The 15,280-nt window shown below is 34.3% G+C and overlaps 1 protein-coding gene across 2 annotated transcripts in view; it reads left to right on the top strand.

Moving 5' to 3' along the window:
• LEKR1 (leucine, glutamate and lysine rich 1) overlaps positions 1-15,280 on the top strand; it is a 189,456-nt gene that overhangs the window by 59,930 nt on the left and 114,246 nt on the right. For both annotated transcript variants that reach the window (XM_059163678.1, XM_059163679.1), the window contains exon 4: positions 13,835-13,954. In XM_059163678.1, the coding sequence (XP_059019661.1) occupies positions 13,835-13,954 (120 nt within the window). The remainder of the gene's footprint in view (positions 1-13,834; positions 13,955-15,280) is intronic.

Below are 15,280 nucleotides of genomic sequence, written 5' to 3'. Positions count from 1 at the left end.
TTAAATTAAGTATCTTGTTTTTACTGTGCACATGATAGAATATTTGGAAAGTAGAAAGTAGATGAAAAAGATTGCTCTTAATGTCACTTCCCGAGGTAACTGATACTGGCTTTTGGAGTCAATCTCTTTTTTTAAAATGTGTTCAATTTATTACCCTAAAAGCATAAAAAAATCACAGTTTAAAAGGTATATTTTAATGAGAAAAGGAGATTTAGAAGCTGAATTTCACAATCAAAAGTTATTTTTTATAAGAATTTTAATAAAAGATTAAAAAAAATCTTATATATAGCTATTTTACTATTATAGGGTGAAAAGAATAAATACATGTATTTTAGCTAAAAGGACATAAACCTAAATGTCACTGAGGAGCTCCTGAATAGTATGAAAGACTACACTAAAATTGAGTTTTAAGAAATTATTATGGGGCGCCTGGGTGGCTTGGTGGGTTGAAGCCTCTGCCTTCAGCTCGGGTCATGATCCCAGGATCCTGGGATCGAGCCCTGTATCAGGCTCTCTGCTCAGCAGGCGGGCCTGCTTCCTCCTCTTTCTCTGCCTGCTTCTCTGTCTACCTGTGATCTCTGTCAAATAAATAAACAAAATTTTAAAAAAATATATATTTTTTTTATATATGTCAGAACCACCAAGATTTAAAATATAGAAGCAAGGTCATCTGAGTAGCCAGCTCCTTATACAGGGTAGCTATGTATTCCTATATTTGGAGAACAGTGGCTCCTGTCCCTTTATTTAAGGTGTTAGCACTTTCATAGAGATCGACTTTTCACTAATAGCAGTCTTTGGAATGCAAATCATATTCCATGTAAACATACAGAATGATATCTAGCTTATATTTATAATAATTTTCATTGTTTATATTTTTAAAAATGTTATATAATTTGATATCCTGATATTTAAAAATCTAACACCATAATGGTAAGTATTTTTCTGTATTATTGCACACCTACTATAAAATTATTTTTAATAACTAAAATTGCCTTAGTAAATCAATTAATAATTTTTAATTAAAATGAACATTTGTATTGCTCTCAAATTTTTGCTACTGCAAATTACTAAGGTGATTGGCTTTCTTCAAGGCCAAAGAAAACAAAAAAGTTTTCTGTAGTTAGATCTGTTTCCTCAATTTAGATCCCAGCAGTGGAATTCCTGAGTCAAAGAATATGAATATGTTAAGCTTCTTAATCTATAGTTTCTAAATGCCTTACAAAAACAGACCATTAAAAATTTACACTCCCACAAATGATATAAGAGAATGTTGTTTCATTGTAATTTACCAATATTGGATTAGATACTCATTTTTAAAAAATCTTTGTTATTTTATTAGATTAAAATATTTTTAAAATGTTATTTACAATAGCCAAGATATGGAAGCAACCTCTAGGGCTCCACTGAATAGATAAATGGATAAAGGAGATGTGGGGAATGTGTGTGTGTGTGTGTGTGTGTGTGTGTGTGTGTGTGTGTGTGTGTTGGACTATTATGCAGCCCTAAAAAGAAAGATCTAAGATTTTGTCATTTATGACAACATGGATGGATCTAGAGGGTATTATGCTAAGAGAAATAAGTAGAGAAGAACAAAAGCTGTATGATTTTACTTATAATTGGAATCTAAAAAACAAAACAAATGAACATAGAAACAAACAAAAAACAGACTTAAATACAGAGAACAAATGTGGTTGCCAGAGGGGAAGTGGGTGGGGTGATGGGTGAAATTGATAAAGAGGATTAACAGTGACAAACTTAGAGTCATAAAAAAAAGATGAAAAGTACAGCATAGGGAATATAGTCAATAATATTGTAAAATTGTGTGGTGACAGATGGTGTATATGTTTATAGTGATGAGCTCTGAATTATATATAGGATTGTTCAATCAATATGTTGTATACTGAAACCAATATAACATGTTAATTATACTTCACTAAAAAGAAAAGTCAAAGCCCCAAGGAACTGAGGGCAAGCAGTTTATGGCAAAAATTGTAGATTTGGATGAATGTAAGGGAATAATTTTTTCCCTCTACTAGGAGAGGTGAAGATCCTGTGAATTGAGGAAGTGAGAAAAAAGTGGAAGAGAGAGAGATTAGGCACTGGTTAGTGTCCCAGAATAGAAGAGTGTGTGATAGAGTCCTCAAATTAATCTGAACATCTAACAGCAAGAGGACCTGCACTCACTTCCCCTTGGTAACTCTGAAGGGCCCATGGAGACTTCCCAAGTCCTAGACAGTACAAAGTGTATTGGTTAAAGTGAGTTCTGCTGTAAGGGACAGAAACTCTACAATGAGAAATTCAAACACATATGTATTGTGTATAAATATATAATTATAATTAACAATTATGAATATTTCAAGTTCCATTTCTCTGAATTTTAGTGGTGTACATTTTTTTCAGTGTCTTACTCAGAATATTGCTTTCTTCCAAGTTGCCTGTTTATTGTCATGAGCTTATTTCGCTAAATGTTTTCCATTTTTAAGGTTTAGTAGAAAGCATTCAATCTTCAATCTAACTTTAGAACTTAATTGTAAGTTTGCTATATAATAGATCCTGAGCCATACACTATTAGTTAAAACTCTTAATTGGAGGTGCCTGGGTGGCTCAGTGGGTTAAGCCTCTGCCTTAGCTCTGGTCATGATCTGAGCCCCGCCTCAGGTTCTCTGCTCAGCAGGGAGCCTGCTCCCCCCCACCTCCCCGCCTGCCTCTCTGCCTACTTGTGATCTCTGTCTGTCAAATAAATAAATAAATAAAAACAAAAAAACCTCTTAATTGTAAGTGACTAAAATCTAGCTTGAACCAGCTTGGGCAAAAAGTGTTTAATGGATCACCTTGGAAGGGCCTGTGAAACTAGGCCTCAGGAATAACCTGAACAAAGATCATGACTACCCCTAAGATTTTCTTGTCTTTCATCTCTGCTTTTCTTTGCATACTGGCTTTATTCTCTACCATTGCAGATTTACTTTTCTCCTTTCAGAAGGAAAAGCAGTTGCCCACAATGCCTAAGTTTTACTTCTTATATTTTCTGCCACCTGAGAGGGACTGCCTACTGTTTTCTCTCGTGCAAAGGGAAAAACACATCGTAGAAAAGAGCTCTGGCTGACCCATTCTGGGGGAGGTGTTTCATCTATCTAGCCAGTGGAGTTGGGCCCTAGAACATGGAAACCTCTGTGGCAATCATATGAATAGTTGGAGCTTTCATAGTGGAGTGGAAAAAAATAATTCCTTGCAAAAAGTATCAATGATTCCATAGAAAAGAAATCATATTGGGTGGATAAAACAGTAGCTAACCATTTCATGAGAAAGAGAATATCCAGGGATTTTATATGCATTTCATCCTTTAGAGTTAATCAAAAGAAGAATATTTATCAATGCCTGCTGTTACCAAAACTGGGACAGAACCATTAGGGAAGTAAGAATTGTAAGTTCGTACAATAAAGAATAAATAATGTAATTATTTAGAATACCTTAAAATGATGGTGGTGATATTTAAATGTGTTTTGCCTGAACAGTGTGATTTTATTAAGAGCATTTTAAAATGATGGAAATTTCCATTTTTGTCCATATTGTCTTCTATGCCCCTTACCTTCAAGGAAAATATAGTAAAACATTTCTCCCCCATTTTGTGAAAATCTATATCAACCCTACAATATAGTATTATGTATTTGTTTGTTAAGTCAGGGTTACGATTTTTAACTTATGTACTAGTAAAGCTTAAGAGTATCATACTTAGTCAAAGGAAGATCTACTTAATAGACTATATATTAAAGAGGCCAGGGGAATTATTAATTACTGATTCCATTTCACTGCTATAGTCTGTTCAAATTTTCTCTTTCTTTCTGCTTTAGTTTTGGGAGGTTATGGTATTTATCAATTTAAAAAAATAAAAAATAAGTAAAGAGATCAAGGAAGAAATCAAAGACTGAATAAAGCTCAAATGTGGTTATTTTTACTTTTTTCAAATGAGATTAATTAAATGAAGTTAATTTATTTTTTTTTGATTATTTAATTTTTTATTTTTTATAAACATATATTTTTATCCCCAGGGGTACAGGTCTGTGAATTACCAGGTTTACACACTTCACAGCACTCACCAAAGCACATACCCTCCCCAATGTCCATAATCCCACCCCGTTCTCCCAAACCCCCTCCCCCCAGCAACCCTCAGTTTGTTTTGTGAGATTGAGAGTCACTTATGGTTTGTCTCTCTCCCAATCCCATCTTGTTTCATTGATTCTTCTCCTACCCACTTAAGCCCCCATGTTGCATCACTACTTCCTCATATCAGGGAGATCATATGATAGTTGTCTTTCTCTGCTTGACTTATTTCGCTAAGCATGATATGCTCTAGTTCCATCCATGTTGTTGCAAATGGCAAGATTTCATTTCTTTTGATGGCTGCATAGTATTCCATTGTGTATATATACCACATCTTCTTGATCCATTCATCTGTTGATGGACATCTAGGTTCTTTCCATAGTTTGGCTATTGTGGACATTGCTGCTATAAACATTCGGGTGCATGTGTCCCTTTGGATCACTACATTTGTATCTTTAGGGTAAATACCCAATAGTGCAATTGCTGGGTCATAGGGCAGTTCTATTTTCAACATTTTGAGGAACCTCCATGTTGTTTTCCAGAGTGGCTGCACCAGCTTGCATTCCCACCAACAGTGTAGGAGGGTTCCCCTTTCTCTGCATCCTCGCCAGCATCTGTCATTTCCTGACTTGTTGATTTTAGCCATTCTGACTGGTGTGAGGTGATATCTCATTGTGGTTTTGATTTGTATTTCCCTGATGCCGAGTGATATGGAGCACTTTTTCATGTGTCTGTTGGCCATCTGGATGTCTTCTTTGCAGAAATGTCTGTTCATGTCCTCTGCCCATTTCTTGATTGGATTATTTGTTCTTTGGGTGTTGAGTTTGCTAAGTTCTTTATAGATTCTGGACACTAGTCCTTTATCTGATATGTCGTTTGCAAATATCTTCTCCCATTCTGTCAGTTGTCTTTTGATTTTGTTAACTGTTTCCTTTGCTGTGCAAAAGCTTTTGATCTTGATGAAATCCCAATAGTTCATTTTTTCCCTTGCTTCCCTTGCCTTTTGCGTTGTTCCTAGGAAGATGTTGCTGCGGCAGAGGTCGAAGAGGTTGCTGCCCGTGTTCTCCTCAAGGATTTTGATGGATTCCTTTCGCACATTGAGGTCCTTCATCCATTTTGAGTCTATTTTTGTGTGCGGTGTAAGGAAATGGTCCAATTTCACTTTTCTGCATGTGGCTGTCCAATTTTCCCAGCACCATTTATTGAAGAGGCTGTCTTTTTTCCATTGGACATTCTTTCCTGCTTTGTCGAAGATTAGTTGACCATAGATTTGAGGGTCTATTTCTGGGCTCTCTATTCTGAAATCACAAATTCATATTCATTCCTTCCCCTCTCCTCTTCCCCCGTCTCTGTCTCTCTCCACGCTCTTCCAGTGATGTGAGAGAATGGTACCTTGCATTGGACTGCATCAACACCGCTTTTTAAATTAACTTCATTCAAATGAGATTAATTAAATGAAGTTAATTTAAAAAGCGGTATTGATGCAGTCCAATGCAAGGTACCATTCTCTCACATCACTGGAAGAGCGTGGAGAGAGACAGAGACGGGGGAAGAGGAGAGGGGAAGGAATGAATATGAATTTGTGATTTCAAAGTCAAGACAACAGCTTCTTATAGTTAGACTTTTGAGACCTCTACCTTTTAGCAAAGGTAAATATTCCTGATCCTTACCTCAATAGGGAAATCACCCTTTAGAAGGAGCCAAACTATTAAGGAATACATTTGTTATCAATATACTGAAAATACATTGATAATGTATACAATAATGACTGGGATAAAATTACCTCAAAAAGGGATATATTTTAGTAACTAAGCCAGAACTCTTGTAAGAAGATGTAAATAGGTATCATAGTAATTCTATAAAGGAAAGCAATAGGATATTACTTAAAAGGAAATTATATGTTGTATTCATAAATAATTTTCTTTTATTTATTTTTAAAAAGATTTTATTTATTAGAGAACACAAGTGAGCTCAAAAGTGGTGGGGGAGGAGAGGAAGAAGGAAAGAATCTCCAGTGGACTCTGTGCCAAGCACATAGCCCAATTCAGGGCTTGGTCTCAATGACCCTGAGATTGTGGCCTGAGCCAGTATCAAGAATCAGACGCTAAGCCAACTGAGCCAACCAGATGCCCCATAAATAATTTTGTTTTAAATATTGCTACTGTCCTATGCGCTTGGATGTTAGTGACATTTTTGGTCCTGGGCTTTCTCCAAGTGATGTTTTTGAAGTTCCCATTCTCCTGATAATAGGTAAAGAAGTTTGGTTTCTGTCTTAAGAGTTTCACAAAATGCTTAGTGACTTTTCTGAGTAAAATGAGAATTCTTTCTGGTTTAATTGAGCCCTAAATGATTATCTACCCATATACTTGGGCTCCCCATCCCACATTCCCTACTTTCTTGAAAAGGAATTTAATTTTCTGGATGCATTTAGGCAGTGGTTAATTCCAGAGGAGCAGTTACAAAAGCCACTTTTTGTAATTGGCAGTTAGTTGCATGTCCATTTCTCAGATGCATTTCTTTAAAACTTATTTCCCAAAAACTCTTGAAGTACCATATTTTTGTTATTTTCTTTGTTGTAGTTCTAATTTTCCCTTTGATAACTGGATGCGTTGCCTGTCAGATCTTGGTGGGATATAATCCTGAAAATCCCCCACCTCGTTTCTTTAGACCCCGAGCTTCCACCGTCATCTTAGATTGCTGCAAAACCAGTTTGAGAGAATGACTAAAAATAAAGGAATCCTTAGATCCAGGAGCTTGACATAAAAGAATGTAGGTTACAGGTGGTAAAATCCCCAATGATGTGATTAGCTTTCTTGTTGTGTTTTCTAAAGTGTTTGATTACAGAGTGGAGGGTAGTTAAAAGGGTGTTTTTAAAGTATTTTCCTTTAGAATATTTTCATTATGAGTGATTTTAATAGATGATCCAAATGGAAATAGAGACTTTAATACCTTTCCCAAGTTTGTTTAACAACTCCGTGATACTCACAAAACTCATTTTAGTCAAGTTAGCTAAGGGAAAAGCTGGGAAATAGATAAGGGTAATAAATGTGGTGTTCTCGTGGGCGCATCGGCAAGAGGTTTATAATACAGGTCTCTAAATTCCAGCACCGGGCTCTCTACACTAGAACATGCTGTTAGTCCCTACTGTTTGGAACACCCTCTCACTAGACAGCAACATGTCCTCACATCAACATAGTATTCAACTTTAATGCAGAATTACGGCTGTTAGAGGAAAAATGTGTGCTTGCACAGTACATACTTTGTTACAATATTATGTGAATTGTTTATTTCATAAAGTTGATATATGCAGTAAAAGCAAACATTACTGCTTTTCCAGGCATGACAGTTTAAGCCATATCAGTTTAATTTTGAAAGAATTGAGGCTAATTTACATAGCCAGAACAGAGTGAAGTAATGTGGCCTAACTTCTTAGGGAGTATTGTTAGAGGGCCTGAGATGCTATTTATATGTAACATTCATTTGGGGAACATATTAAAAGAAGTAAACTTGGAAAGTGCTGTAATGTGTATTTTTTTTTTAATTCTAGAAAGGAAAATATTTTGTAAAAATGCAAGCTTAGAATTCTTTTCTGGGTAAATCTAAATAGTTGGAGTGGGCTTTAATTAAGGAATGTTTTAATACAAATGTCATTTAATCCAACAGTATATTAACTTTAATTTTCCTCTAATATTTCTGGATTTTTCTACATTTATCAATCTTGGTAGGCTTATATACACATAATAAGCTATCTAGATGTTTATTTAAATTCTATTTTATCTTTCTAAGTTTTTATTGAAGTACAATATAGAGACAAATGCATAAATACACCTGTACAGCTAACTTAAATTTCACAAAGTGAATTTCCCACATAATCAGTACTCAGATCATGAAACAAAAGCTTTCTTTACCTCTTTTACTGTTACCCACCCAAAGGAATTTAGTGTCTTGATTTATAACACCATAGATTAATTTTGCCTTTCTTTAAAACTTATGTAAATGGAATTATATAGTATACATTCTTTTGTCTACTTTCCTTCACTCACATTATGTTTCTGAGATGCATCTATGTTGTACTGGGTAGCTGCAGATCATTCCTGTTGCTGTTCAGTTTCCTATGGTATGAATATACCACAGTGGATTCATCTGGTCTGCTGTGAATGGGTATGTGGGCTGTTTTTGATTCAGTGCTATTATAATCACTGGCGCTGTGAGCATTCAAGGGCATGTCTTTGGTGAATGGATGAGCACATTTCTGTTGGGTATGTATTAGGTGTGGAAATTCTGGATTATGGCCTTATACATATGGCCGGGTTTATGGATCTAACTATGTATTCGAAGTAGTTGTATTAATTTACATTCCCACTAAAGGTGTTGGAAAGCTTTTATTGATCTCTGAATTACAGCTTTTCTTTTTCCTCCATAATTAGTATTGGTATTTTTTCCATGCCAGGACATAGAGATCTACTTTATTCTTTTTTCTTTTTTTATATAGTATTACATATATATTACATATAGGTTAGTTAGTATTCCTCTAGTATTGACCATGAGATTTGTTTTTTTTTATTTTGCTATTAAAAATATTGTATAACCTCCAAAATTTAAAATACACCCACCTTTTTACACAATTTGTACTACAGATATGTTTGACATGTACAGATTATTCATTGCATATGCATGTGTGTTGTGTTTTTACTTTTTATTTTGAAATAATTTTGATTTGTGGAAGATTGAAAAAATAGTACAAAGAGTTTCCATGTGCCCAGCTTCCCCTAATGTTAATACCTTACATAACTATGGTACAACTATAAAAACTAGGAAATTAATATTGATACAATACTATTAACTTACCTACTGGCTTCATTTGATTGTATCTGTTTTGCCACTACCATCTCTTTCTCCAGTCTGGGATTCGATGTGGAATCACACATTGCATTTAGAGCTCATACTGTTTCAGGCATCTTTGGTCTCTGACGGTTCCTTAATCTTTGCTTTTTGTGACCCAAGGCTTTTCAAAGAGTGCTTTTCAGTTATTTTGTAGAATGTCCCTTAATTTGGATTTGTCTGATATTTACTCATAATTATATTGAGATTATTGATTTTTGGCAAGAATACCACAGAAGCAATGTGTATATCATATAGAATATATATGCTGTCAGTATGTCTTCCTACAGATGATGTTAACCTTCATCACTTGGATAAGGTGGTATTTGCCAGGTTCCTCCAGTGTAGAATTATTATTTTTCCCTTTGCAATCAACAGATATCTTGGAGTAAATACTTCCCTTATTCCTTCTATATTTATTAATTAGAATTTCTTTGTGAGGGACAGGCTTTTCCTTCTCTTCCATTTATTTATCTGTTCAGTTACTTATTAGTATCAGTATGGAATCCTTTATTTTGTAGGTTATACTCAAATACTATATTTATTTTGTTTCTAAATTCTTGCTATACAGGTGGTACCTGTATCCTATCTTTCTTGAGCTCTTCCTTACTTTCTGGCACCACAAAATGTTCTAGGCTTTCCTTAGATCTTTTTTGCCCCAACAGATTCTGGAATCAACCAATTCTTTAAGATGCCTTGGTTTCTTTTATTGGAAAATGGTATTTAGAAACCAAGATGTGAAAATTGGGTGTGCTTATTTCTGGGGTACCTTGCTCTGAGGATTGAGTTTTTTTTTGTCATTTATACATTTCTCTTGGATCATGACATTCAGAATACCCATTCATTTTTTAAAAATAAATGAATTTAAGACTATACATTTTTCTCTGCATACTTTGGTATATCATGTTTCCATTATTTATTTCCACATAGTTATTATTATTATTTTGTCTTTGGCCCAGTGTTTATTAGATGTATGTTTTAAGTTTCAATGTATATAGATTTTTAATTGGCTTTTTGCTGTAAATGTTTTGTGTAATTTTACTGTAAGCAATGAGTGTGCATATATAATTTTTTTTAAGAACATACTAAAATTTTAATTGTGGCTTGTTACATGGTCACTTTTTGTGATTTTACCATGTGTTTGAAAGAATGATTATTAGATATAACCTCCAATTAAATCAATACATCATTTGTTAATTGTGTTATTCAAATCCTCAATATCTTTTCTATTTTTCATATCATTGTAACCATTCAATTTCTGTGAGAAATGTGTTAATACCTTCCATTATGATTAATAATTTGTTCTCACTGAGTTTTTAACAGATATTTCTTTATGTTGTAGAGCCATGTTTAGGGTATGTAAAAGTTCATGATTATTATTTTTCTTGGTAGATTAGGATTTTTATCAAAACTAAAGGGTTCTACTTACTGTGTTGCTAGTTATTAATATTAATGTATATCTTTTATCATTTTTAAAGCATCTGGTCTGGTATATATTTTTCTAACTTTTATTTTCTACATTTCTGTTAATTATTATTATTTTTTATATGTGACTCCTGAAAACAACATGTGGCTGATTTTTTTCTCTTAGTATGCCAAAAGAAATACTTGTTAGGGTACAAAATGAGACTGAAAAATAGGAAAATTTATTAAAAATATTTTAAAAGTGCATTTAGGCTTGCAGAACCTCCCTCCAACTCTTCCTCCCCAAAGGCTTTTAATTACCTTGTTCTGACTCTGGCAGATGCCATAGGTACTATCAAAACAGCTAATTCCTCACATGGTCTCCTGCAGTTGAAGCCCATCGTTTAATAATTCCAATGCACACCACAGAAACTTAAGACATTTCAGTGCCTCATTTGTTAGGTTTTTAAAGAGAAAATAGTATAATGTCCATTAATACAGATTCAAAAATTACCACAATTTTTGTCATTTGTGTTTCATCTGTCCCTTTTTTCTGCTGCTAAAGTAATTTAAGGAAAACCCAAGATGGCATGCTATTTTCATTTCTATTTACTTCAGTGTGATGTGCCATTTTCTTATATAACAACAGTATCATTATCCCCAAATTAGCAATAGTTTTGCTGTATTTTCTAATTCTCAGTTCATAATCAATTTCCTTAATATTTTTTAAAAACTAGTTTATTTGTTTGAATCTAGTTCTATAGAAGGTCTGCATGTCACTTTTGTTGCTTCTCTCTCTCTTTTTAAAATATTTTATTTATTTATTTGACAGAGGCACAGTGAGAGAGGGAACACAAGCAAGGGGAGTGGGAGAGGGAGAAGCAGGCTTCCTGCTGGGCAGGGAGCTTGATGCAGGGCTCAGTCCCAGAATCCTGGGATCATGACCTGAGCCAGATGAGGCAGATGCTTAAGGACTGAGTTACCCAGGCACCCTTGTTGCTTCTCTTTTATCTAGAAAAGCCACTTTCCCCCCTTTTCTCCCTTCGTCATTATTAACTTGTAGGAACTGGACCAATTGTCTTCATTTGTAAATATAAATAGACAACAAAGGATCTCCAGACTGTAAGGGAGGCTTCAAATGTGAAAGACAAAAAACAAAGCAAGGAAAAAATTTAAAAACGCAGAGAAAACAGAAGTAATGCAGTAAATTTTAAAACACAGTAAACTGATATCAAAATTATCATCAAAGAGTAAGAGAAGAAATTGTTTCCATGAAATAAGAACAAGAGGTAATTAAAAAGGGGACCTTTTGGAGAATAAGAAAGAATTCCTGATAATTAGAATATGATAGCAGAAATTAAAAATTTTATAGACAGAATGGAAGATCACGGAACTAAAGCAAAATGTCAAAATAGTAAGATGGCAAGAAAATTTAAGAAAATTAGATCTCTCCAGATGGTTCCACATCCAAATAGAAAGATGTTCCAGAAAGGAAACAGAAAATGAAGGGGAAGGAATCATTCTCCCTAGGATAAAGTTCCTGGAACTAAACATCAGTTTCCAAAACAAATACTCATGAAGTGTCCAGCACAGAGGACAGAATACTGACATGATAATATATTTTGATGAAATTTAAGAATACTAAGTGAAAAGAGAAAAATTTCAAAGCTTCAGAATCAGGGCAGGGGCAGAGTAGGGAGAACCTACCATGTATCATGCAAAGAAGTAGGAATTAAAATGGCATCAGACTTTGGAAAACAGCACCAGAAGTAAGGAAACAGAGGACAGTGCCCTAATTTTCGCATGAAGAATATTTTTCTCATCTATGATTCTATATTCAGCTAAACTGTCCAATCTGATATATAGTAAAAACATTTTCAGATATTCACATTCTCAAATTTACCTCTCATGCACAAAATACTTCTGGAGGATTTATTCCACCAAAAGGAGTACATCACAGAGGAGGAAGATTTTAGAGCCAGGATACAGAAGATTTGACATGAAAGAGCTGAGGACAGTTCCTGAAATGACAAGAAAAGGAAGTCCCAGGATGACAATTGTTACAGTTAATTGAGAGAATACCCAGATTGGAGGAGAATAGAGAGCTCTGGGAAGGATGTTTCCTAGAAAAGAAATGATATGGAAGAGTTTTCTGCTGTGTCTGAAGGTGTTGAGAGAGAATTACACCTCTGTCAGATTTAGAAGATATATCAGTAATAGGTACACAGAAAACTAAGAAGAAAAGGAAATGTTTTTTTTAATCCAGGGATAATAAAAAGTTGTGCAAGAAAAGAAATGTGATCATATCATAACATAGGGCTCACTAGTGAAGAATAATGTAAATACTAAATTAAAAATTTGATTTAAGTAAACTAGGAGGGTGAGACGAGGAAGACGATGTGTTTGTATGTGTATATAAGAGTATTGGTATGTGTAGAAGGATCAGTTCCTACTAGGATTGTGATAGAAACTGCTAGCTACCTACCCTAACATCATTGTTCCTTCTTCCTTAGTAAGAGAACTGTGGATATATCTGCTCTACTTGAAATAGGTATGGTCAAGTGTCTAATATCTAAGTTCAGCAGAAGTAATTGGTGATACTTCCAAAAAGTCTCCTTAAAACAGAGTGAGCTATTATTCTCATCTTGCTGCTGGTCTGGAATGGGAAAGGAGTTGTTGGGGTTTCTGCCATGGTCAATGAAAATAACACACACCAAAGACGGTAGACCAGAGAGTTGGAAGGATCCTGGGGCTCTGATGACTCTATAAAGCTATTATTATCAGCATTGGATTGGCTAACAATATATTTGTTTTATGCAATATAATGTACTCTTGTATATTTAAGCTATTATATTTATGTCTCAGTTATCAGTAGCAGTATCAGATCCTAGCTGATTTGTAATTTACTAGGTAATACTGAAATATTAAGGAATAAGAATATAAGCATGTTATTTAATAATATAGAAAGAAATGCTAGAGAAATCAGGGAAAAAAGTTGAAAGTTGTTTTGGGCAGTGAGAATTGAGGTCAAGGCAAATGATTACTGTTTTTTCTTTAGATTTTTTAGTAATATTTGACATTTGAAATTGTATACATGTATTACTTTTAATAAAAATTAAATTAATATTTGTTTAGTTATATTTTAATTAGTAATTGAAGTGAAAATACATATTCATTGAAAAATTTGAACAATACAGAAGATACAGAGTAAAAATTATGCCTTCCTTCAGTGTTCTTTGCCTTTCCTCTGCCCATCAGTTCCACTCTCCTCTCCAGGATTAATGGCATTTAATATGTTCTCTTCATACTTTTCCTGTACATTCATTTAGCATATATAAATATGTGTATAGCTTTTTAACATTTATTTTTATTAAAAGTATATTTAAATTTAATAAAATTCTCAGGAAGGAATATTTATGCTGTAATAGGTGTTGTTTGTTTATATTTTTAGAATTCAAGATGTGAGCATGCAGTTAAAAAGTCAGCAAAATGAATTTCAGAGAATACAGAAAGAATTTAATCATTTGCAACATGAATTAAAAATTAAGCAGAGACAATCACAAGTACTCAGGTAAGATTATCTGTAAAGAATGGAAAATGATAAGGATTGAAAAGGTACTTTTAATACTAACTTGATAAACATTCAAACAGATTTTAGTAATACAGTTTCTGTATTCTGCGTGGTTGAAAAAAAGGAAACAACTTCACCTGGGGTTTTTTTGGCTATTATCTCAACTGAAGAGTTTTAGCAGGCCAACACCTTGCTTTTATTGTGCAGTAACATTTAGAATGAAAGCACAATAACTAATTCATTTTTCTCTTTCTCTTGACCAGTATTTCTTGGTGTATTCAATTCCCTGCCTGATAGTCTAGTGATACAAAAAGTAATAGAAGAATAGGATAACTTTAGAAAAAACCATTTATTTATTTGAGAGAGTAAACGTGTACATGCTTGTGTGAGTGGGGGAGGAGCAGAAGGAATCTTCAAATGGACTCCTTGCTGAGTGTGGAGCCCAGCTAGGGGCTCATCTCAGCACCCAAAGATGAGGACCTGAACCGAAAGCAAATGTTTGATGCTTAACCAATTGAGCCACCCAGGCACCCCTAGAATAGGGTAACTTTCTAAATGATAGTAATTTAGATCTTCTAAATTTCAAAATCTCTAACATAAATGTTGTTCATTCTGTTTTCATATAATCTTTGGAGGGCTTATAATATCTAAACCCCATGTTCTAAATAAATTAGGAAGTTCATTTTCTTTTAAAAAAATGGAATTGGGGGCGCCTGGGTGGCTCAGTGGGTTAAGCCTCTGCCTTCCGCTCAGGTCATGATCCCAGGGTCCTGGGATCGAGCCCCACATCGGGCTCTCTGCTCTGCAGGGAGCCCGCTTCCTCCTCTCTCTCTCTGCCTGCCTCTCTGCCTACTTGTGATCTCTGTCTGTCAAATAAATAAATAAAATCTTTAAAAAAAATTGGAATTGAATATATTGAGAATATCAGAAACAATGATTCTTTTCAAAATTGAGTAACAGCTCTTAGAAAAGGGAAATAAGTTAAGTGAACTTTATAAATAGACAGTTTCTGGGTTACTAAAAATATGTTGAATGAATATTTTGAATGTTAGTTCCCTTTCTTTTCTTTTCCAATCTACTAGTTGTTGCTGGAAACATTGTTCCATTAAAAAAATTACCTGGGCTAATAATTTTTTAATATACTATCTGGTGATCACCTGCCTCAACTACCTTTCATAAATGCCTTGCACGTAATGATGCTCAGCAAATACTTTTTGAATCAATGATTCTACTCATAAAACAGATGATCGTTTTTGTCATCAGAAATCTTTTCTGCCCTGTCCTAGAAATCTGGTATTGAACCAGCAGGTGATTCCAGTTCTTCAC

This window comes from Mustela lutreola, chromosome 2, assembly GCF_030435805.1.
Source record: "Mustela lutreola isolate mMusLut2 chromosome 2, mMusLut2.pri, whole genome shotgun sequence".
NCBI classification, from domain to species: Eukaryota; Metazoa; Chordata; class Mammalia; order Carnivora; family Mustelidae; genus Mustela; species Mustela lutreola.
Note: the sequence above shows the minus strand (reverse complement) of the source record. Positions and strands in the feature narration are given on the sequence as shown.